General features: G+C 39.9%; 1 protein-coding gene across 1 annotated transcript in view; it reads right to left on the bottom strand.

Moving 5' to 3' along the window:
• The window catches only part of SPATA18 (spermatogenesis associated 18), a 41386-nt gene that overhangs the window by 2917 nt on the left and 13326 nt on the right, over positions 1–25143 (bottom strand). Inside the window, exons 3-11 of the mRNA XM_064285818.1 lie at positions 24970–25085; positions 20196–20299; positions 14620–14715; positions 12015–12082; positions 11663–11840; positions 9530–9800; positions 7333–7491; positions 6331–6506; positions 729–852 (exon numbers count right to left, since the gene is read on the bottom strand). Coding sequence (XP_064141888.1) covers positions 729–852; positions 6331–6506; positions 7333–7491; positions 9530–9800; positions 11663–11840; positions 12015–12082; positions 14620–14715; positions 20196–20299; positions 24970–25085 — 1292 coding nt within the window. The remainder of the gene's footprint in view (positions 1–728; positions 853–6330; positions 6507–7332; positions 7492–9529; positions 9801–11662; positions 11841–12014; positions 12083–14619; positions 14716–20195; positions 20300–24969; positions 25086–25143) is intronic.

Raw genomic sequence — 25143 nt, forward strand, 5'->3', positions numbered from 1 at the left:
GCCGAGTGGACACGAAAAGAGAGAGTGGAGGGAAGGAGTGTGCTGTCTCATTAGTGCGAGAGCAATTAGGAGTATACAGCAAGGTGTTTATAAATTTTTGTATGACAGTCTGACTTGATTTGTAAACTTTCACTTAAAGCACAATAAATATTTAAAAAAAAAAAATCCTACCACCAGTGTACATAGGAAGCAACCTTCCAAACTTGTTGGCTCCTCTCTCCCCACCTCCTCTGTCCTTCGTTTCTCCATTCCTCCCCTCCCCCACACATACAAAGGAGAGAAACACAGGGTACATTCATAGTTTCCAAAAATGGAGAATTTTCAGTAAAAAATTTTCCAAAATGTTTCCAGAAAGTTAATCGATCATTTTGAAATGCTTAGAACTATGGAGGGCCACCAATAAAATGAGTTCAAAGGGCTTTGCCCTTATAATATTGCAAGTTTTCTAAGATGGAGGAGGCAAATATGACTAGTTCCATCTTATAAATGAAGAAACAGGCAAAGACACCACTGCCAGGAAATTATAAAATATCAAACAGAAAAAAAAAAAAAGAAGGCCTGTTCTTTCCCAGCCAGGCCCATGTACAACACACTTCCTCCCCTTTGTATGGAATCTTAACAAACAACTCTTTATAGACTTCTTTTACAGAATCTTTGGGTTTATAAATGTTCTCGAACTTGTGAAGCAAACACTTGGGATGAATGGTCACTATGCAAGGCCACCGTACAAAAGCCCCTCTCTTGGTGACAGCTTCTCCCTTCATAATGACACAATCATTCTCCATGAGAGCAGGCCACACGTGGTAGAAGACCAAGGGAGCGGTGAAATCGGAGTCATAGCTGCGACGGTACCTATTTTAAACACACAAAAGAACGAGAAAGAGAAGTTACGCCATTCTGTAGCATCTCTGCGGCGGGGGGCGGGGTGGGTAACATTTCTTATCTGGACAAAGAGCAATCCTGATTCTGTTATTAAAGAGACGATTGTGGCTCTTAAAACAGGAGCCATCGATAACTTGGACCTAGCACAGGCTCACGAAGAATAAGTCATGTCAGGCTAATCCTGTTTCCTTTCTGCTCAGGATTACAAGAGTTAAAATTCAGGAAAATGCTAGAGATGTGTCACATATAGCTTCTTATGAGATTTCTCATCATATTTTTGTGGACAAAGTAAGAGAACTATGACCAATAGCCAGCTGCCATTGAGTTTACACAGATTCATGGGGACCCCCAGTGTGTAAGAGTAGAGCCATGCTTCATAGGGTTTTCAATGGCTAATTTTTCAGAAGTAAATCACCACACAACCCAAAAATACGGGTGTGGTATGTGAGTAAACGCACATGCGAGTAAATGCACATGCAAGTATAGGTGTATCTGCAGGCATATCTATATACATGTTGGTGTGTGTTGCATATATATCTACATATATAACAAACCACATGGGGAGAGTTATGGAGGCTTCCTAGACATATCCAAACAACTCAAGGGATTGGTTTACTGGGTTAAAAGGTTTAGGACCGTAGTCTCAGAGGACAACTTAGTCAATTGGCATCACACAGTTCACAAAGATAATAATGTTCTACATCCTAGTTTGAGTAGCATCTGGGATCTTAAAAGCTTGCAAGCAGCCATCTAAGATACAACTATTGGTCTCTACTCACAGGGAGCAAAAGAGAATGAAGGAAATCAAAGGCTTGAAGAAGAAACTAGCCCACAGGACTAATAGCCTGCACAAACCACAGCCTCTTCTAACCTGCGACCAGAACTAGATAGAAGGTCCCAGGTAGAATGGAAGAAAAATGTAGAACAAAACTCAAATTCCTAAAAAAGACTAGACCTACTAGACCAATAGATACTGGAGGAAACCCCAAGACTATTGCCCTAAGATACCCTTTGAACTTGAAACTTGGAATTGAAGCTATTTCTGCAGGTCACCCTTCAGCCAAATCATAGATTGACTTCTAAAATAAGCAATATCACATGTAGGCAATGTGCTTCTTTAAACGATTAACTATATGAGACCAAACAGTCAACATTTACCCAAAAGCAAAGATGAGAAGGCAAGGAAGGGAAGCTAGATCAATGGAAACAGAACAAACAGAATGGAAATATTGAGAAATCTGACATATTGTAAAAATTGTAACCAATGGCACAGGACAATTTGTATAAAAATCCTTAAAGGGGAACCTAATTTCCTGGGTAAACTTTCACCTAAAACACAATAAAATATTAAAAAGAAAAAGAAGTAGATCACCACATCGCTCTTCCAAGGCACCTCTGGGTACCCTCGAACTTCCAACCTTCTAGTTAGCAGCAAAGGGCTTTAACTATTTGCATCACCCAGGAACTCCAAGGTTAACAGGTTAGGCTGCTAACCAAAGGCTGGAGGTTGAGGTTTACCAAGAGGGGCCTCAGAAAAAAAGCCTAACAGTCTACTTCTGAAAAATCGGCCATTGAAAACCCTATGGAGCACAGTTCTACTCTCACATACACAGGGGGTCTTTGTGAGTCAATGTTGGCTTGACAGCAACTGGTTATAGATGGATGATAACTTAATTAGGTGAACTGGAAACTTGTTGAATGACCATATCCAAAGTCAGGATGGAGGAGGTAATTAATGGATCAATGAGAAGCTGAATTTACGTGCTGAGGGCTCTCTCTCGATCTTGTGATAAGTCATGATTTTTATCAATGACTTATAAGAAATATAGGAAACATGCTCAAAGGTATGGGGTGAGTAGTGAAAAAAAAGCACTAGATGACGATATTTAAAATAACTCAGGATACTTCTTAGGCATAACCAATCACCTCATGGGATTAGTTTTCTTGGTTTGAAGACTTAGGACCCTAGTCTCAAGGGACAATTCAGTCAATGAGTATAGTATAGTTCATAAAGCTTATGTTCTATATCCTAGTTCGGTGAGAAGTGTCTTTTGCAAGTGGCCATCTAAGACACAACTATTTGTCTCCATTCATCTGGAGCAAAAGATAAAGAAGAAAACCCAAGAATCAGAGAAGCAACTGGACTACAGGAATAATTATTTCCATGAACCATGGCCTCCTGTACTTTGAGACCAGAAGAACTAAATGGTGCCAGGCTACCGCTACTGAACATTTTTATCAGGGTCACAATAGATGGACCCTGATAAAAAGAGAAAAATGAGCAACAGAAATTCAAATTCTCAAAGAATCTAGACTTACTGGACCCATTGAGACTACAGGAATCCCTGAGACTATTGTCCTGAGAAACTCTTTAAACCTTGAATCAAAACTATTACCTGAAGTCACCTTTAACTAAATAGCAGGTTAGCACAAAAAGTAAAGAATGCCACCCTTGAGTACAGCGCTCTTAAAAAATTATCTATACGAGATCCAATGGATAACAGTTACTCCGAAGCATAGTTGGGGGGCAGTAAGACTAAGTCAACGGGAATGGATGAACTAGAACAGAAATAATGACAGTGTTGACACAATGTGAAGAATGTAACCAATATCACCGAATATTATGTGTAGAAATTATTGAGTAGGAACCTGTTTTGCTGTGTATACTTTCACCAAAAATACAATATAATACTTAAAATATATATATATATATATATTAAAATGTTGGATAACTGTATTATACAACTGTAACAGGTTTTTGGTTTTTTTTCCAGAACAAATCAAAACTGGCTAGCATAAATGAAAAAAGAAATGTATAATCTGGTTAATTAAATTGCAGCCACAAGAAGAGATTCAATTCCTCTTGGCCAAATTTCAATTGCTCATTAGATAAAAAGCTTGAGCTAAAGCCAAACAGCACATGATGTGGTAGAAAAAGAGTTCCTCTAAGATAAAGAAAATTGATTAATAAAAAAAAATAACTCAGGAGGTTGGAATGATAAGCTGAATTTAATAAGATAAAATGCAATGTATATACATATATCCTGCAAATTAGTCTAAAAACTCAATTTAACTGCACAAAGAGAGGCGATATATGAAAAAATAACAACAGGTGTTAGTTGAACTCAAAATGAGTCAACAATGTTATAAGGCTGGGGGGAAAAAATTACTACAAATTAGATGAATTAATAGAGAATAAGAATGAAAAAAGGGTGTTAGTCTCTCTAGGCAGGTCAGTTCAAACCAGAGACCTACATTCAGTTCTAGATACTTTCTTTAAAAAGAATATTCAGAAGAACATGGAGCACAGGTCAGGGGAAAGGAGCCACTTGTTGCTAAGTCTCAGACTACCTTCATATGGAAATAATGTAAGGTCATCAGACCAGAAGAAGGAGGATTCAAATAAAAAATGTGCTGCTGTCGAACCAATTCCAACTCATAGCGACCCCACACAATAGAGTAGAACTGCTCCATAGAGTTTCCAAGGAGCAGATGGCGGATTTGAACTGCTGACCTTTGGGTTAGTAGCCAAGCTCTTAACCACTGTGCAACTGCCTTTGAAAGACTGCCACGGTAAAAGAAGGTTACACTTGTTCTGTGACATCCTGGAAGTAGAACCAAATTTGATCATTATTAGGCATTCTGGTTTTAGCTCCACAGCCATTCAGGAGTGCAGGCCATAGGATGCCCCAAGAAGCAGAAGGTTCCCTCTGATTAAAGGCATGTAAACAGCAGACTTGCCAGAGATCTCCCTCCATGGGTCCCTTCCTACTGTGAAATGTACAGATTCTATAACAGTAAAACAGGTGAACATTTCTGAGTGTTACTATGACTCCTCTAATGGAAAAAGGAATAAAGGAAGAGGTATGAATATAATATATTCTATAAGGGAATCAAAAAGACCCAACTGGAGTGTAATGTCCTAATACCCAACTTTTCCATGAGTGGACACATGCTGTGAGCAGTGATTTGAAAGAAACTAAAACTAGAGCAAGGACAAGAAAATACAACACATTAAAAGGCAATTCCACCACCAAGTCTGTCGGTTTGTCATATAGTGGTGGCTTGTGTTTTGCTATGATGCTGGAAGATATGCCACCAGTATTTCAAATCCAGCAGGGTCACTCATGGTGGACAGGTTTTAGCAGAGCTTCCAGAGTAAGACAAAGAAGAAAGGCCTGGCAATCTACCTGCAAAAATTAACCAGTGGAAACCCAATGAATCACAATAGAATATTGTCTGATACAGTGCTGGAGGATGAGTCCCTAGGTTGGAAGACACTCAAAATACAAAGTGGTCACAATAATGGGCTTGACCATACCAATGATCATGAAAATGGCATAGGACCAGGCAACATTTTACTCTGTTGTAGATGGGGTCACCGTGAATCATAGCCAACTTGAAATCAACTAACAACAACATAAGGCAATTTGAAACCCCATCACTGCTTTGACTTGCATAAGTGAACGATATACGGTCTCTGTTATCAACAAGTTTGCAGGGGTATTGGGCCACCACCAACCCATAACTCTACAGCCTGAACAAAGACCTGAAGCTAATGTTTTCTGAACACTCACAACACACCAGACAGCATTTTAAGTGCTTTATCTGAATTATCTAACCTCCTACAGTCCTAGGAAGTAGTATAAGAGGGAAAAAACCAAGGCACAAAAATATTAACATGCCCAAGATTATACAGCTAACAGTGATGGAGTCACGAATCAAACCTAGGCAGCTTGACACCAGAGTCTGTGTTCTTAATCACTAGCTTGGCCTCTTCCCGGAAAATCTCCAGCTATACATAGGGTCCCATGAAATTCTCAATAAAATGTTTAAAATTAATTTCCTCTAATTAATAAGAGAAATATTTACCACTTAAAACTTGGTAGAAACCAATGGTCCTAGACAGAAGAGTAGAGCAGTAGTTACCAACCATTAGCTTGCATAAGGAACACCTGGGAGTTTGTTAAATTATCAATGTCAGAGACCTACTACATAAAATACCATGGAGTGGGGTCCAGAAATCTGCATTTTTAACAAGCACTCTGAGTAATTCTGATGCAGGTGATCCACACACCTTACTTTGAGAAAACTGGCCTGGATAATGTGATACAAACCAAAAAAAAAAAGTCATATGCATTTGTATTTATATAGTACCTTTCTTTAAAAGTACTCCAGGCAGGCTTCAGGCACTCATTAATCCCTTCCAAAGACCAATATGCCCAATGGAAATCATAATGTGACCTCTGATTTACACTTTGCCTAGAAGGAAAATGACTCTGGGAGACAGCTCTGCCCTGTAGCATGGAGAAGCATACGGCAGGGCCTGGAAATCAGATAGTGTCTGTTGATTTCCCCACCCAGGATTCTTTTGCCACTAGTACACTTTCTCCTAAATTGTTCCCAGCAAACATGGAATCCCTAAACTTCTGCTCCTGTGTCTCTTACTTGCAATCATTGAAAATTTCTCCATCAGCCCCAAATGCAATATCTAGAGGTGGGTCTAAGGTTTGCATTGCAAAGGCAATGCAGCATATCTCCTGGATGAAGTCACTGAGGAGGCAAAAGTCAACTTCGGGAGGGAACGAGATCTTGGGGTTGACGTTCATGGCTCGGATCACATCCTGAAAAACAAAAAGATAGCGTCACCTTATTACCAACTCAACTCTGACATCCTAAGAGCGTTGTGACTGATGAGAGGTGGGAAAAGGGCAGGTAAGTGAAAGTCGGCTAAATCAGAAAAGCTAAAACATGGGCTAAAAGGAGAAAGACCGTATCACTCATAATAGAGGAGGAAAGATGACACCAAGTACAAATGATATATACTCGAGGCCAAGAGAGTGCCCCAAAAATCTAAGGAAAGAAACTTCAGTGACTTTTATTTATTGTTTCTGTTATTTTTCTATTTGTGTGATGTGCCAACACAGAATTAACTTGTTCATAGTCTATAATAATTATTCTAATAGCTTGCTTTTATTGAGTGTTCACTACGTGCCAAGTTTCGTATTAAGCAAATTACGTGCCTTCTTTCATTTAATCCTCTCAGTAACTGTATGGGTTAATGACCACTGTAGCTCCCATTTAAAGATGAGGAAACTAAAGCACAGAGAGGCTAAGTAAATGTGCAAAGTTACACAGCTAGGCAGTGGCACAGCCAGGTGGCAAATCCGTACCTACATTTCCCAAAGCCGTCGCTCTGAAGCACCATGATATTATATCTCCCTACCTTAAAGGCCTATCTAAAGAATAGAATGACAAAGCTCAGAACCTTTATTTCCCATAAAATGTCCAAAAAATAAACAGCCAATAAAGACTGGTGCTACAAAGTCAACTGGATACTGTGCATTTCTGAAGCAATACTCAGCACTGGATGGATTTCTGAGTTACCAGTATTCAATGTAAAGAGTATCATCAGCGAACCAGTCCCCATAGAAGGACTCCAGCACTTACGTTAACACTGCTTTGGGCATCGTAGAGATCGAGATGACAAATGATATAATCCGAGACCACATCTTCAAAGTTATTTGACCCTGAGTGAGACGGTGTCAACGTTTTCCTCACACGGATCTTGAAGTGTCTGAATGCCATTTTAGCTACATGGAATGCCTCCTGCACATAAAAATGCAGCAAATTTATTTGATGGAAGGAGAGGGGTAAAGAAATCCAAAGCAAGGAATTAGCAAGATGTCCAAAAATTCAGCACCTTATCCATCTTCTGATAAATAAACATTGATCAAAAGTATTTCTAATCTGGGAGAAAACACATCTCTATAAAATTTTGAAAAGTACATAAATATTTATATGACTATCCATGTCCATGAATTCCAAGACAGTCGATCCTTGTTCTGGTAATCTTGAGAGCAGGAAGCAGAAAAATACAGAGGCTCAAGGAAATAAGCCATCTGCGGTCACACAAATACTTGAAAAGTGCTCATTGATGCTATGAAGCCATAAAAAAACCCAAACCCACTGCCATCCAGTCAATTCCAACTTACAGAGACCCTACAGGACAGAGTGGAACTGCCCCATAGGGTTTCCAAGGCTGTAAATCTTTACAAGAGCAGATGGGCACATCTTTCCTCCCTCCCGCGGAGCAGCTGGTGGGTCCAAATGGCCAACCTTTCAGTTAGTAGCTTAGCACTTTAACCACTGTGCCACCAGGGCTCCTTATGAACCCGTAGCAATATTATTATATTATATTACATTATATTATATTACATTACATTAATTATATTATATTATATTATATTATATTATATTATATTATATTATATTATATTATATTATATTATATTATATTATATTATATTATATTATATTATATTATATTATATTATATTATATTATATTATATTATATTATATTATATTATATTATATTAATTATACTATACTATACTATACTATACTATACTATACTATACTATACTATACTATACTAAAAAAAAAATACTATACTATACTATATTATATTACTGGTAAAGAAATAAGAGAAAATTATCAGTTTAGTGTTTACCACAGAGCAACAGTCATGTTTCCTGGCATGTATTAATTACATAAATATTTACTGAATGTCTGCTATGTAGCTGGGACTAGGAAAACTCAGTTATGCAAAAGAGAAATGGTCTCTACCCTTCCAGAGCTTTAACCACCTCAGTAAGTGATTCTCAATTATCTAAATCAGAAGAGTTGGAAAACTTTTTCTGTAAAGAGCCAGGCAGAAAATATTTTAGGTTGTGCAGGCCATATACAGTTTCTGTCACAGACTCTTTTTTGGTTTTTACAGTTCTTCAAAATGCAAAAGCATTCTTACATTCTTAGTTCTCAGATGGTAGAAAAACAGGCTGGGGTTAGATATGACCCACAGGTCAAAAGTTCAGTAGATTAACTAATTTTTTTTTTTTTTAATTTAACTACTCTCAAAATGTGTCTCAGAATGGTAGCCATAGAACAAACCTATTTGCTTTGGGAATTAAGGATTATATATATGTGCCTTTTTAAAGTTTTCATACTCGGTAGCTCATTTGTTAGTAGGTTCAGTAACTGTTGTTCTCAGTCGCTGTTGGCTGAATTCCAACTCATGGCAAACCCATGTGTTGCAGAATAAAATTGCCCCATAGGGTTTTCAAGGCTGTGAGCTTTCGAGAGCAGACTGCCAGGCCTGTCTCCCAAGGTGTCTCTGGGTAAGTTCGAACCACCAACCTTTCAGCTAATAATTGGGGGCTTAAATAGTAGTCAACACAATCACAACCTTCTGATGGAAACCAACAGAATGATTGCCATTAGCACTACCATATCCACACCGTGTGTGCACAGACCCACATTAGGCAGAAAATACAGTGCAAATCAACTTAGCATAGACCCATTTGAGACAGCCCTGCAGTTAGGAATACTTCTTCAACAAACATCTGGACAACATAAACATTAACATGTATGAATAGCTGACTGTGAAAATGCTTCATTCTAAATATTTGTAATGAAAGGAAGGAAAGAAGAAACAGAGGGAAGGAGGGACAGATGGGGAGATAAAGGAGCGCCCCCTTCAGTAACCTCAGGATCCACAAGTCTTTTAAAGCTGTGCCCTTCTGTTGACGAAACTACTGCCCCAAGGACCTCCTCTGAAGTCCAGCCCACATGCGTGCACATACCACCGTGGCGATGTATACGATCCGCTGCACCATCTCAGCTTTGTCTATGCAGCGCCGGAGCAGGCACTGTGCATCCAGGCGGGCCTGGGAATAGGCGTCACTGAACCGGGACAGGAGGGCAGCTTTGCGCGCCACGCTGGACAGCTTGGAGCGATTCGGGGACGGGGTTCTAATTTTTGCAACTGCAGTCGAGGGGCTGGCAGACCGGCTGGCAGCCCGGCTGGCCGGCCGGCTTCGAGGGGCAGGGCTAGGAGACCGGCTCCTTAGGGACCTGTTGGGAAGTAAGAATCAGCCAAGGAAACACCTTTATTGACCTCCCCCCGTTGTTCCTAGACTCTGGTTCTTCTCTCCTCATAAACTGCCAATGATACCCAGGAACCACGGGCTTTTTAGATAGGGTAAGCAGCTGCTTTCATGACCTTTCCAGTAGACCTTCAATACTACCACAGCCAAGAAACAATACTCTGTATTTGCATAAGGAGATAGACTTTATAGAGCACTTTCACTCATTCAGCGCCTCAATTTATCCTTTAAACAGCCATGTTTGGTCATGATTGTTAGCCATTTTACAGATGAGGAACGGGAAGCTTACCAAAGTTAACAGGACCATCCTTACAGTAACACAGCTAGCAAGAGCCAGAGTTACAGAAGTCAGATTTTCAGGATTTTTTACCCCAAATTTGCTTCATAAAAGAGCTAACACCTCATACATGCCTTATGGTATAAAATGGAATGAACACCTATGGAGCAATGAGAAAGATCTGTGTTCTCATCCAGCAACACCATCTCATCTCAGTTGGACCTTTGCAGTAATTTCTCCTCTCCAAAGCTTCAGTTATCACCTACATAATTTTTAACCTTTCTCAGGAGTGGGAATAAAAAAAAAAAAAAAAAAAAACCATTGCCATCAAGTTGATTCTGACTCAGAGCAACCCTATAGGGCTGAGTAGGACTGGCCCCATAGGTTTCCAAAGCTGTAATCTTTACAGAAGCTGACTACCACATCTTTCTCCCTCGGAGTAGCTGGGGGATTTGAACTACAAACCTTCTAGTTAGTGGCCAACACTTAACCACTGTGCCACCAGGGCTCCTTGGGAGTGGGAATAAGGTCTGGAAAACCAGATAAGGTAATACATGTGAAAGTACTCGGTAAACTATAAACCACTGTATCAGTCAAAGTATATTACTACCAAGTACAAAGTAAATGATCGGACTGGCTAATTCAAAAGAAATAGGTCACAAAAAAAGAAGTTTTATAGAAGAAACTATGCGGCAAAAAGTAGATAGCACTGAGTGCAGTGGTATGCTGATAAGCAGACTCTCTGAATAGGGGGAGCCCTGATATGCAGTTTGCCAATCTTCATGGTGAAAATCCTCCCCACACCCCCCCCACCCCACCATGGCTAATGTCAAGCTACTGATGTGATGTCACTGGAGGAGATGCACAGAATCAGCTCTTGGGAGTGCAAGCCGGCACCAACACAACATGAATGGAGTGATTCCCAAAAATGCAAGACTAAGGTGACACTTAGGGGAATGGGAAGGGGAGGAAGTGGAGGACGGTGGCTTTGATAGACTGAATCAGAGCATGTGGGGGGCGGTGCTAGAGCAGGGAAAATGGAGACTCTAAAGACAAACATCTTACTTTGTCCTCACTAAACTCTCTTAATGACCTCTCTTCACAAGTACACTTACTTGCACATTCCACCAAACAAAGTCAGATCTAAAAACAAATGCCTTACAGTAATATGGACCAGTAATATAGTCACCCTGGAGAGAGGACCCTTAGGTCTCAGAGAAAAGGAGCCTACTATTATAAAACATTCTTGCAAGATGGCTACCGCCATTTGCATTGTATACCCACCCAAATCCGGTTTTAATTAATCTGATTCATTCCTTTCACTTCAGTGTAAGCCCAAAATTAGTAAGTGCCCAAGTATTGACAATCTAGGAGGTGTTTTCTCTCTCTGGGATGGTGCAGTCAGAGAAAACAATCCCTTTACAATTCAATTGTTTGGGTTTTGGTTCTAGGTATCATTTTACTTTTTTTCTCCAAGCCAGGCTTTTACCACTAACTCAACCAATTAGGCATCAAAAGGAGCTTAAATAAAAAGATTTGAGAGTTTGTCAGACCTTCCTTGGAGCACATTCTTTTCAGCAGACAGAACAGCTATCTCATCCTTGAGCGTTCGGAGTTGTTTCTCATAGTCAGATATCACTTCTGGGTTCCGCTGGTCCGTGCTCCGTCTGTCTAAGTTCTTCAGGTCTATGGACCGTGGCTCTGAGCCTCGGGGTTCTGAGCCCCGTAATTCTAAGCCCCGTGGCTCCGAGCCCCGTGGCTCCGACCCCCGTGGCTCCGAGCCCCGTGGCTCCGAGCCCCGTAGCTCTGCTCCCCTCAGGTCTACACTCCGCAAGTCCACACTCCGTAGGTCCACACTCCGCAGGTCCACACTCTTGTGGTCTATGCTCCTACCCCGCTCTCCACCCCGGTAGTCTGAGTAGTAGTCTGAGTTCCTGTGGCGGGACTCCTCTTGGGATTGAAGAGATTTAAGACTGAACAGTAAAAGACAGAGGGAGAGAGAGAAGGAGGGAGGGAAAAAGAAGGAAGGAAGGAGGGAAAGAAAGGAAGGAGGGAGGGAGAAAAAGGACAGGAGGGAGAGAAGAAAGAAGGAGATAAATAAGCAACAATTGGCATGTTTGTTTAACAACAAAGACCACTCTACTATGCCATTATTGAATTGGAAAACTCTGATGGGGATACACATGAACAAATGCAAATTAGCAAAACAGAACTGACAGACTGCCATGAGACCAAAATTGGATGGTGCCCAGCTACCATTACTGAATGTTTTGATCAAAGATTCTATAGACGAATCATGATCAAAAGGGGGTGGGGGGAATGCAGAACAGAATTTCCAGTTCTCATGGAATTCAGACTTTCTGGAGCCATTGAGGATGGATAAACCCCCAAAAATATTGCCCTGAAATAATCTTTAAATTTTAAACCAAAACTATACCCTGAAGTCTTCTTTGAACCAATCAATTGTTCAGCTTAATTAGTAAAGTACATCGTCCTTGAGGATTGAGCTTTTTTAAAGAATTATCTACATGGAATTAAACTGACAACAGCAACTTGAAAAGTTAGATGAAAAGCTTAGAGGGCAGTGAGTTTATGTTAATGGTGGTAGAATAATGTAGAAAAGGATAGCCAGAATGGTTACACAACTTGAAGAATGTAATCAGTGTCACTGAATTGTACATGTAGAAATTGCTGAAATGCTGTACCTTTTGCTGTGTATATTTCACTGAAAAAAAAAAGTAAATAAATTAAAAAAAAAAAAATGCCAGAAGGTTAGGGTGCCCTGCAGGTCAGCAGCTTTCATGGAAAATAGTTCCTGAAAAAAGAATGCTCATGCAGATCTTCTAGAAAAAGCAGAGTAGGCCTCTAGTCATAATAGTCTAGTCTATTGTACTGATGGTAACTGCCCAAAAAACTAAAAGCAATTGGCCTCCAAAACTCAGTCCAGAAGCTGGCCTAAGATATGGTCTTCTACCCTCGCTAGCTCTTTGATTCTCTAAACAAATGGAATATGGGGAAAATTACAATGGAAACTGAATAATATCCACAAGACTAGATGAAAGTGTGGACCTCTGAAAATAATGTAGTACAAATAAACAAGCAAAAATAACTTTAGAAATAAAGTTGGCATCTTCATCTATGATTTAAAAAAAAAAGAAAAAGAAGGCATGGCCACCATAAAACAGGAGCAAAAAGTTTTAAGAGGAGAATATGCTGCAATGAAAATAACAACGGTGTAAGATGAAAAGGTAAAGGGTAAAATTAAGAAGAATGTACAGAAGCTAAAAATGCAATAGCAGAATTAAAAGTGGCACTAGAAACAGTAAAGAACAGGATCGGTGCTATAGGAAATCAATAAGTAATATGAACGAACAATGAATTTGAAAAGATACACCAAAAAGGAAATAAGAAATTAAAATGATGAGAGGGAGGACAGACGCGGAAAACAGAACAGAGCTGTAAGCTAAGATTTACAGTTGTTCCCTAAAGATATCAGAACAAGGGGAACATGTACGAAGGCAACAGAAAGGCATTTTCAGGTGATTTTTTTTTGCCAAAAAATACACCTCCACCTGCTCTTTTTTTTGGAGAAACAATCAAAATTAAGAAAAAATAAATTATAACCTGCTTCTTTCACCTTCTAGAAATTTATCTTTAGGGCATAATCTGACATTTGAACTAAGATTTGCCACAAAAATAATTATCACAGTGTTATTTTAATGTTTAAAATGAGTATCAAACTAAATATTCATCATTAGGGAAATCCCTAAGTGATGGCATATTATGCACCTATTTAAAACTAAGCTCTGCAGTATTTTTCCTTAGTGATAGAAGAAAACAATGTTAAGTGAAAAAGTAGGGCCCAAAACTGCATCCTTATATACTTCATTCTGTAGTCTTAACTTTTTTTTTTATTGTGCTTTAGGTGAAAGTTTACAGAGAAAATTAGTTTCGCCTCCAATAATTAATACACAAAGTGCTCTGTGACATTAGTTGCAATCCCCGCAAAGTATCGGCACTCTCCCCATTTCTACTCTGAGTTCTCTGTTTCCATTTGTCTGGTTTTTCTGCCCCTTTCTGCCTTCTCATCTTTGCTTTTGGGCAACTGTTGCCCTTTTGGTTTCGTATAGTTGGTCATTCTAAGGAGCACTTTCCTCACAGGTATTATTGTTTATTTTATAGGCCCGTCTATTATTTGGCTGAAAGGTAGTCTGTCTGAACTTTATTTTTAATATATGTATTGGAAGAAATATCAACATGGCAACTGGTTCTGGAATTTTGAGACGGCTTTTGGATTCCTTTATACTATGTTGTACTTTGAAAATTTTGTACAACCTAGGTAATGTTTTTATAGTAAGAAAATAAATATTAAAAAACATTAATAAAAATACTGCTGCCTTTCCTTTTTGCACGTGAACAGGATCTTTTGTATTGCAATGGAGCACCAAAAAAGCTAAATTCAAAGATTAATCAGCAGGCTGCAATAATTTTGCCATTTTTTTTTCCTTACTGCTTTCTTAGCTGATTTATTTCCTCCTCTGCAGCCAAAAGGGATATGGCCGATCTGTTCTTGGTTTCTTCAAGAGTCTTTTCAGTTTCAGTCAGACTGTAAGAGAAATCAGTAACTAAAGACAGATTTTTCAAAATTGGCAGGCTTTCTAAATCAAGGCACAGGCTCTCTAAGGCACTTGTGGCATATGACATGATATATTGACACATGATATAAAAGCAACATCTGCCTCCCCTTCTCCTGAGTTCCTCCAGCACTTGGCTCACATTTTTAGTCTCATTAGAAACACACTGTGAGCCGCTTGAGGGCAAGGATTCAACATAAACAAGATCAAATCATTAGACATCTGTATTCAATCGGATGATATTGCAAATATAACAGAGGACTTGAATGCAAAAACATGCTAGCATCCTTTGCTCGGTCTCAAACTCTTACAAGAAATTACAGAATTACTATCCCTAATAGACTATAAAAATCATTACTATTAGAAAGTAAAGAACAACGAAGCTTGTCTTTCTTTTCACCCTCTAAATTCATCCACTCTAATTACACCAAATCCCAGATTGTCTCTCTCTATAAAATCTACATTTTTCTGCAACATACCTATATCTGTTCTCATGACTTTGCACTGTGGGGCTGCATTTAATTTTCCAAGACTTCCTAAACATAAAAAGCTTATTTTTCCACCTATAAAGAAAGTCCTCCACAATTACACTCGACTACCAGGTTTTTTTACCAGGTAGTTCGTGTCTTGTCTCTGACTTCCACCACCTCTTGAGCACAATTTTCCTGAATTTTCAACAAAGCTCAGTCACCATCAGTTTCAAGGGCTCTCTTCATCGTAGGCAAATTGTAACAAATCATGCTCTTTCTTTAGGTCTATCTAAATTTTAAAAGAAATGAGAATGGGATGGATGAAACTGGATGAAGAGCAATGGTTCAGAATTAAGTTCCCCTAGTTTTTTTTTTTTAGTACCATGAGAGATCATGGATTGGCAAAGGTGTCATGACTTCTCCGACTCTGCCTCCCTGAAATATCCAGACGCTTTAAAAAAAAAAAAAAAAATTGCTTTTTGCTTTCATCACAGTAGTCCTGAGGCTAAGAGTGCAATTGCTATTGAGACTCACGCCAGTCTTCTTCTTTACCTTTAGATGGAGGAACTGAGGGTAGGACACTGGGATCCTCACCTAGACAGTGAAGCAGACTAAGGAATAGCGAGATAAACCCATTGCAGTTGAGTTGATTCCAACTCATAGCGACCCTACAGGACAGGAGAGAACTGCCCCATATGGTTTCCAAGGCTGCAAATCTTTATGGGAGCAGACTGCCACAGCTTTATCCCACAGTGCAGCTGGTGAGTTCAAACTGTCGATCTTTCGGTTAGCAGCCGTGCAGTTTGACCGCTGCACTACCAGGACTCCAAGATATAACGAGCTAACAAGACTTCTATCAAATCCCAACAACAAATGCCAACTAATCAGATACTTACAGGAGGTGGTGAAAGTTACCCAAAGTTCCATCCCGTCCCCTCCTCCTCCTCTAACAAATGCTCACTCACCAAAGTGGCATTCCAAATGATCCCCCCTGACTCTCTCAAGCAACATTTGCCTCACCTTCTCCTGAGCTCCTCCAGCACATGGTTCACATTTATAATTTCATTAGAAACACACTGTGAACCACTCGAGGACATGGATTTTGTCTATTCCTCTCTTTGTCCCTAGCACCTAAAGTAATGCCTGTCACATAGTGGACATTAAAAAAAAACAACAACAACAAGGAATGCATTCATGAATGAAATGCTTTAAGAAAGCAAAAGTTGCAATAACTTCTCAATGGGGTTACTGGAGGTTGAAAAGAAATTACTGTGAATATGTTAACTGTTTTAAAAAGAATATATGGGAAAACAAGCATTGTAATCAAAAGAACACTGGAGAAGGTTAAAAGAAGAAAATGGACAAAGAAAGGAAGGGGAGTATAAAAAAGAATAAAGAAGGGGCTATTTTTTTTTTCTCAACACAGCATGCATGTGTGAGACATGCACATAAAAGAGAACACATGCTAATTTGGCAAGCGTGGATGACACGCAGAGAGAAGGATGGGAGGGACATTCACATACCAAGCATTGTTTTCAGCAGGTTAGCATATTTTATTTAACATTTTGTTAGGGCTTTATTCATTTATTGAGCAAATTGTTGAGCACTTAATATGTACCAAGCACGGTACTGGGTGCTGGAGATACAATAGTGTCAAAATAGCAATACAAGAGAATAACCCTTTGGAGTTCCAGTCTAGTGGAGGAGGTAGATCCTCAATATGCAAACAAATCAAATTCTAAAAATCTCATAAGTGCTATTATGAGAATAAACAAATCATGGTGAAAAAGTATTAAGGGAAGAGCTTTCACCAAATGGCAGTCAGAGAAGGATTCTGAGAAGGTGACATTTAAGCCGAAGTATGAAGGAGACTAAAGATGCAGGCAAGCAAAGAACCAGTGGAAGGCTGTTCCAAGGAAATGGAAAAGCAGAGGCAAAGGCTGCAAGATGAGAAGTGGACAGTAGGACAGTAAAACTGAAAGAAGCCCACTGTGGCTGGAGGAGGCTAGGTGAGCGGAGACTAGCATAAAATGAGGGTAGAGAGAGAGGGAGGGCTAGACCACTCAGAGCCTTGAAAGTCTTGGTGATTCATCTGGAATTTTTCTCTCAGAATAAAAAGAGGCTACTTAGCTGTTTTTAAGCAGGGAGATGACTTGATACAATAAAAACAAAAATTGGTGTTATGTGGGAAATGGATTGTAGTAGCACAAGAAAAGATGGAAGGAAGCCAGTTGGAAGGCAACTGGTCCAGGCAAGAGATGTCAGAGGCATGAACTAGGGCAGTGGTAGTGGAACAGAAAGAAAAGAACAAGTGTAAGATGTTTAGGAGGTAGATTTAACAGGACACACTAATAGACTGGATATAGATGAGGGAAAGAGATTCATGACCAGAATCCAGGCATAAAATCTAATGGTTTTCCTTTGTCTAGGTTTCCCTCAACTTGCGACTCTGGAACTGAATCAAACCAGCCTCCACGAGATTAGAAATGGGGAACATCCTGGGGTGAGCCATTCATTCTATGGTATATAACACCCTGGCCCTAGAGACACGTAGGCAGACTAAGTGAAGGAAGAAGAGAGCTGGCTACCATGTTGTTGTTATCATTATTGTTGTTGCCATTAGGTGCCATCGAGTCAGTTCCGACTCATAATGACCCTGGTGTATAACAGAACCAAACACTGCTGGGTCCTGCACCATCCTGACAATCGTTGCTATGTTTGAGCCCATCGCTGCAGTCACTGTGTCAATCCATCTAGTTGAGGGTCTTCCTCTTTTTTGCTGACTCTCTACTTTTACCAAGCCATAGAATACAGGAAATATACTACATTATTTTTTAGTGCCTTAAATTAAACAAAATAGAATAAGACACGGGTAGGTTAAAAAAAATTAGGAAATCCAATGGAAAGCAGAAAGCAGCTTCATTTATACAACTTTCAAATGGTTCTGGGGGTTAGGGAGAAGCATGTATACAGAGGGAAGAAAGAGGGAAAGAGCACAAATAGGGCAAAGGGTATGTGAAACAGTATGTGGGTGTTCATGGTACTATCCTCAGTTTGATATTATTTCCAAATAAGGTGAAAAAAGTAGGAACCCATAAAGTTTTGCAGTCCATGATGCCTCTCATGGGTAACAACAGAACCGCAGAAGCAAGAAAACCAAAAAACAAAGCAAAACCCATCGCTATCAAGTCAGCTCTGACTCATGGCAATCCTGTGTGTTATGGAATAGGGTTTTCTTGGATGTAATCTTTTTATGGAAGCAGATCACCAGGCCTTTCTTCTGTGGCACTTCTGGGTGGATCCGAACTGCCAACTTTTAGGTTAGTAGTTGAAAGCAAAACATTATGCCACCCAGGACCTTTAGTAGCAAGATGGGGAAGTGGGAAACCCTGGCATTCACTGGTGCTGAACCAGGCAGAGCCTGGAGTCTTGAAGCACTGACTCACCATCAGGGGCAAAAGGAGGGGCCTGGTCATCAGCAGTGATTGCCTGCTAATGCCCCAGGAGACCTAACTCTGACCAGCCACAACTCAGCATTCATCCGCTCAAGACACTAGTGCCCAGAGGGAATCAAGGCCAGCCAGAGCCCACAAGGCAGTACAGGACCACAAGCTTCTCTCCTCCAGCACCAGGAAAGCATGCAAGCGTCCCTCTGCCCCTAGATGCCAATCTAAAAAGGAGAAAGGAAGAGATCCCTTGAGGGGGCAGAGCTGGCCCTTAACAGGCAGCTTGAACTTGGAATTAACTGAATATTTGCACAAAAATAAATAAATAAATAAATAAAATAAATAAAAGGGACTACAATAAACCAGCAAATCCTGAGTTACCTTAAAACTACAAATTTAAGATCCCCCTCACTCCATCATCATCAGTTGACATTAACTGAAATAAGTTGTAGAAATTTAGGGAAATCATGGTTTTTGCACATTTGTAAATTTTGATTGCTACCGCTATAAAACGGCTCACTATGATTTCAATTGCAAAAATGAGTAGGTATGCGTGGAAGGGTGTGTGTGTGTGCACGCATGTGTGCACGCACATGCATACAAACATGTATACAGAGTAACATATACCAAAATGTTAACAGGATTGGAATATAAGGTAATTTTTCACTTTCATGTTTATACTGAGAGGGAGGCTTGAGTTACTGAATGACAAAATTAAATCAGTAGGGGTATTTTCCCTTAGGGTAGAAAGAAGGAAATCTCACCAGAGAAAAAGGCAGGGTCAGAGACTATGCCATCAGCAGCCTTAACTAGTTAAAAATAGGATTCCTTCCTATTGCAAACACGTCAGCCACGGAGCAAAGCGGTAGTAGGAGAAACACCTCATTGACGGGTGTTTGTTAGGTATGCTGAATACAGTTTCATACACATCTGTCCATCTTCCTCGAGTACAAACCCAAAGTCTGCAATGTTCTTTGCAGGGATTCCTGAGCCCACCCTGGCTGTGCACAAAGCATATATCTGAGAAATGTTTTTGCTTAGCATTGCTTAACTTTTTTACAACGTATTTTTATACTTACTAGTTATTCCAAAATCTTGAGTTGTTCATTCTTTAAGACTCTGACTTAGTCAGGCATATATGCCTCCACCAACCCCAACGAGTACAACTGGCAGATGAATGCAGCCGGCTCCCTTTTACTTTTGCCCTCACTTGTAATTTTCCATTTTACCTGATCTTGCACCCTTCCCTTTCTGTGTCTTTTTCTGTTTTCCTCTCATCTAACAATAATGGGCCTATGGAGAAGAAGGTACTCCAGGACTGAAGCTGAGGGGACTCCAGTCTCGGGGACCATAATATAGATATCCTGTCCCCAAATTGAGAGACATAGACTCTCAACTCCATCCCACACCCATAGACACAAAATCATATGACTTATTTGCAAATGTCCACATTGTACAAAAGCCGTTATTCCTTTTTCAAACTTAATTGAGAGCAAATAATTCTTTTTGGAAAAAGATAACTTGCATTCCTCTTACTCGTCTTGAACCTGTTTGGGTTGATTACGAATTGAGCCCAATTCAGAATCTAATTGTAGGTCCTGATCCCGAAAAAGAGAATTTCTCTCCTTATCAAATGTGTCCTGAAATTTAAAAAAAAAAAAAAGTCAGAATACATGAAAACAACATGGATGAATTGCAAAAATATTATGCTGAACTAATGAAGCCAGGCACAAAAGAACACATAGTGCTGGCTCCATTTATATGACATCCTGATCCTGGCAAATTAGTCTACGGTGATGAAAATCTGAAGAGTGGTTGCCCTGGGGGTGAGAGGGGGTGCCTGGGAAGTGGCAGAGGGGAATGATCTGGAGTGATGGAAATGTTCTCTATCTTGATAAGGGCATAAGTCACATGGGTATACGCATGTATCAAAACTCATCAACCCGTTCATTTCACTGTGTGCAAATTGTATCTCAATTACACACACACATAAAGACTTTGAGACATCATTTTACATCTCTTTACCCACAATAACACCCACTGGGGTCGGGGGGTAATCTGAGAAGTATACGAAAATCTTCAGGAAAAAATATTGCTTAATTATGGCTGACATCCATTGAGTACTTACCTAATGTGCTAGGCCCCGTGCAAATAGTCTCGAGTGCTTATCATGTCTAATTGTCACAAGGACCCTATTAGGTCAATAAAATCATTGTCCCCATTCAGCATGTGAGGAAACGGAGACATAAGATGTTAGATAATTTACCCAGGGCCACACAAGAGAGACTGGAATTCTTCCCCGTGATCTCCAACCAGGAAGCCTTCAACCACTATCTCAGACGGCCCTCTTGCTTAGAACAGCATTTTCTAAATGCTTCAACTTTAGAAAGGAATTTATGTATCCATAAAAATGTTTAAAAGTGAGATTACTAGTATGTCAGCCTTGAGCAGTGTGCTCTTTTAAAGAATTACCTAGTGAGATAAAACTGACAACAGCAACTTGCAATGTAAGATGAGAAGCTTAGGGAGCAGTGAGTTTCAGTCAATGGTGGGTGAACAATTTGGAGGAGGACGGTGAGAATGTGTGCACAACTTCAGGAATGTAATCAATGTCATTGATTGGACATGTAGAAATTTTTCAAATACTGTATATTGTTGTTAGGTGTTGTCAAGTCAGTTCTGACTCATAACGACCCTGTGTACAACAGAATGAAACGCTGCCCAGTCCATTGGTTGAAACCACTGTGTAAATCCATGTCATTGAGGGTCTTCCTCTTTTTTGCTGACCCTCTACCAAGCATGATGTCCTTCTCCAGGGACTGGTCTCTCCTGATAGCATGTCCAAAGTACATGAGTCGAAGTCTCACCATCTTCACTTCTAAGGAGCATTCTGGCTGTACTTCTTCCAAGACAGATTTGTTTGTTCTTCTGGCAATCCACGGTACTTTCAATAATTCAAGGGCATCAGTTCCTCTTCAGTCTTTGTTATTCATTGTGCAGCTTTCGAATGCATGTGAGGCGATTAAAAATACCATGCCTTGGGTCAGGTGCACCTTAGACCTCAAAGTGATATCTTTGCTTTTTAACACTTTAAAGAGGTCTTTTGCAGGATCCAAACAAAACGAAATCCTTGACAACTTCAATATTTTCTCTGTTCATTATAATGTGGCTCATTGGTCCAGTTACGAGGGTTTTTGTTTTATGTTGAGGTATTTTTTTATAACCCATACTGAAGGCTGTAGTCTTTGATTTTCATCAGTAAGTGCCTCAAGTCCTCTTCACTTTCAGCAGGCAAGGTTATGTCATCTGCATAATGCAGGTCATTAATGAGTCTTCCTCCAATCCTGATGCCCTGTTCTTCATATAGTCCAGCTTCTTGGACTATTTGCTCAGCATACAGATTGAGTAAGTATGGTGAAAGGATACAACCCTGACACACATCTTTCCTGATTTTAAACCACAAAGTATCCCCTTGTTCTGTTCAGTTGGTCTATGTACAGGTTCCACATGAGCACAATTAAGTGTTCTGGAATTCCCATTCTTCACAATGTTATCCACACTTTGTTGGGAGCCACACAGTTGAATGCCTTTGCATAGTCAATAAAACACAGGTAAACATCTTTCTGGTACTCTGTGCTTTCAGCCATGATCCATCTGACATCAGCAATGATACCGCTCATTCCACACTCTCTTCTGAATCTGGCTTGAATTTCTAGCAGTTCCCTGCTGATACACTGCTACAACCATTTTTTAATTAATATTAAGCAAAATTTTACTTCCATGTGATATGAATGATATTGTTTGACAATTTCCACATTCTGTTGGGTCACCTTTCTTTGGAATGGGCACAAATATGGATCTCTTCCAGTCAGCTGACCAGGTAGCTGTCTTCCAAATTTCTTGGCATAGACAAGTGGGTGCTTCCAGCATTGCATTCATTTGTTAAAATATCTCAGTTGGTATATGGTTAATTACTGGAGGCTCGTTTCTCACCGATGCCTTCAGTGCAGCTTGACCTTCTTTCTTCAGTACCACTGGTTCTTGATCACATGCTACCTCCTGAAATGGTTGAACATCGACCACTTCTTTTTGGTACGGTGATTCTGTGTATTGCTTCCATCTTCTTTTGATGCTTCCTGCTTTGTTCCATATTTTGCCCATCGAATCCTTCAAAATTGCAACTCGAGGTTTGAATTTTTCTTCAGTTCCCTCAGCTTGAGGAACGCTGAGCGTGTTCCTCCCTTTTAGCTTTCTAACAATTTACTTTGTCTTCTCAAGCCACCCTTTGAAATCTTCTGTTCAGCTCTTTTACTTCACCATTTCTTCCATCCACTTTAGCTACTCTGTGTTCAAGAGCAAGTTTCAGAGTCTTTTCTGACGTCCATTTTAGTCATTTATTTCTTTCCTGTCTTTTTAATGACCTCTTGCTTTCTTCATGTATGATGTCCTTGGTGTCATTCTACAACTCATCTGGTCTTTGGTCAGTGCATCAAATCTATTCTTGAGATGGTCTCTAAATTCAGGTGGGATATACTCAAGGTCATACTGTGGCTCCCAAGGCTTGTTTAAACTTTCTTCAGCCTGAACTTGAACTGGAATATGAGCAATTGATTGTCTGTTCCACAGTCAGCCCTTGGCCTTGTTCTGACTGATGATTTTGAGCTTCTCTATCATCTCTTTGATTTCATTTCTGTGTTTTCCATTTGGCGGGGTCCACGTGTATAGTTCCTGTATATTTTATTGATGAAAGGTATTTGCAACGAACAAGTCATTGGTCTTACAAAATTCTACCGTGCGATATCTGGCATCATCTCTATCACCAAGACCATATTTTCCAACTACTAATCCTTCTTCTTTGTTTCTCACTTTTGCATTCCAATCACCAGTAACTATCAATGCATCCTGATTGCACGTTTGATCAATTTCAGACTGCAGAAGTTGGTAAAAATCTTCAACTTCTTCATCTTTGGCATTAATGTTTGCTGTATAAATTTGAATAATACACATTAATGCTTGGTCCATAAATTTGGATAATAGACCTATTAACGTGTCTTTTTTATAGGCATATGGATACTATCCTCTACTGAGGCCCTTGTTGTTGTTGTCATTGTTGTTAGCTGCTGTCAAGTCAGCTCTACTCTTGGTGACCTTATATACAACAGAATGAAACGTTGCCCAGTCCTATGGGATCTTCAGAGTCTTTGATATGCTAGAGCCCATTGTTGTGTCTATTATGTCAACCCATCTCTTCGAGGGTTTCCCTTATTTTCACTGACCCTCTAACTTACCAATATGATGCCTTTTCTAGCTATTGGTCTTTCTTGATGGTGTGTCTAAAGTAAGCAAGACAGAGTTTCACCACCCTCACTTTTAAGGAGCATTCTGGTTGTATTTCTTCGTAGACTGATTTTTCATTGTCCATGGCATAGTCAATATTCTTCGCCAACACCACAATTCAAATACATCAATTCTTCTTTTTTTTTTTTCATTGTCCAGCTCTCACATGCTTATGGGGAAATCTGCTGTAAAAGATCTCTTTAAAGTTCTGAAAAGCAAAGATGTCACTTTATTTCTTGATTGCTGCTTCCATGGGCACTGACTGTGGATCCAAACAGAATGAAATCCTTGACAACTTCAATTTTTTTCTCCATTTACCATGATGTTGTTTATGGGTCCAGTTGTAAAATTTTTCATTTTCTTCGAGTTCCAGTATAATCCATACCAAAGGCTGTGGTCTTTTACCTTCATCAGTAAGCACTTCAAGTCATCCTCATTTCTGGCAAGCAAGGTTGTACCACCTGCGTGTCACAGGTTGTTAATGAGTTTTCTCCCAAACCTGATGCTGCAATCTTCATATCGTCCGGTTTCACACCTTATTTGTTCAGCACACAAATTGGATAAGTAAGGTGAAAGGATACAACTCTGGCACGCTTTTTCTGAAGCTCTAATTTTCTGGGTAACTAATCCGTCACTTAGAAGTTACTATTTAGTGTCTATTGTGTGCCAAGCAGTGTCCCAGATGTAGATCACTACCATGTCCATTTTACAGCTAAGGAGGCAGAGGCTCACTGATTTGCCTGAAGTCACACCACTAATAAGTAGGCAAAGCAGAGATGTGAATGCAGCTGTCTTAAGAGCAAACTCAACCCATTATGCTACATTATACAGAAACTCACCTGTCATACCTGTGCCCCAATTCCCCAACTAGAGTTGAGTCCTTCATTAGTTCGAAGCCATATGTTACATGTGTTTGAGTTCCCAGAGCCGGGTTAGGATGCTGAAAGCCAAGGGTTATCCCTTAACATCATACCTGTAGAGAGGGGACTGTGCTGTCAACAGGCTTTCCCATGGAAGCAGCTGTAAAAGAAGCCTCCAGCCAAGGCAAAAGGCGCGATTTGATTATTTCCACACCAGCATAATGTCCTCCTAAAAGAATACATAAATCAGGTCAGCAGGAGAAATCCAACCACACCAACTGAGTCAC

This window comes from Loxodonta africana, chromosome 5 (assembly GCF_030014295.1).
Source record: "Loxodonta africana isolate mLoxAfr1 chromosome 5, mLoxAfr1.hap2, whole genome shotgun sequence".
Lineage (NCBI taxonomy): Eukaryota > Metazoa > Chordata > Mammalia > Proboscidea > Elephantidae > Loxodonta > Loxodonta africana.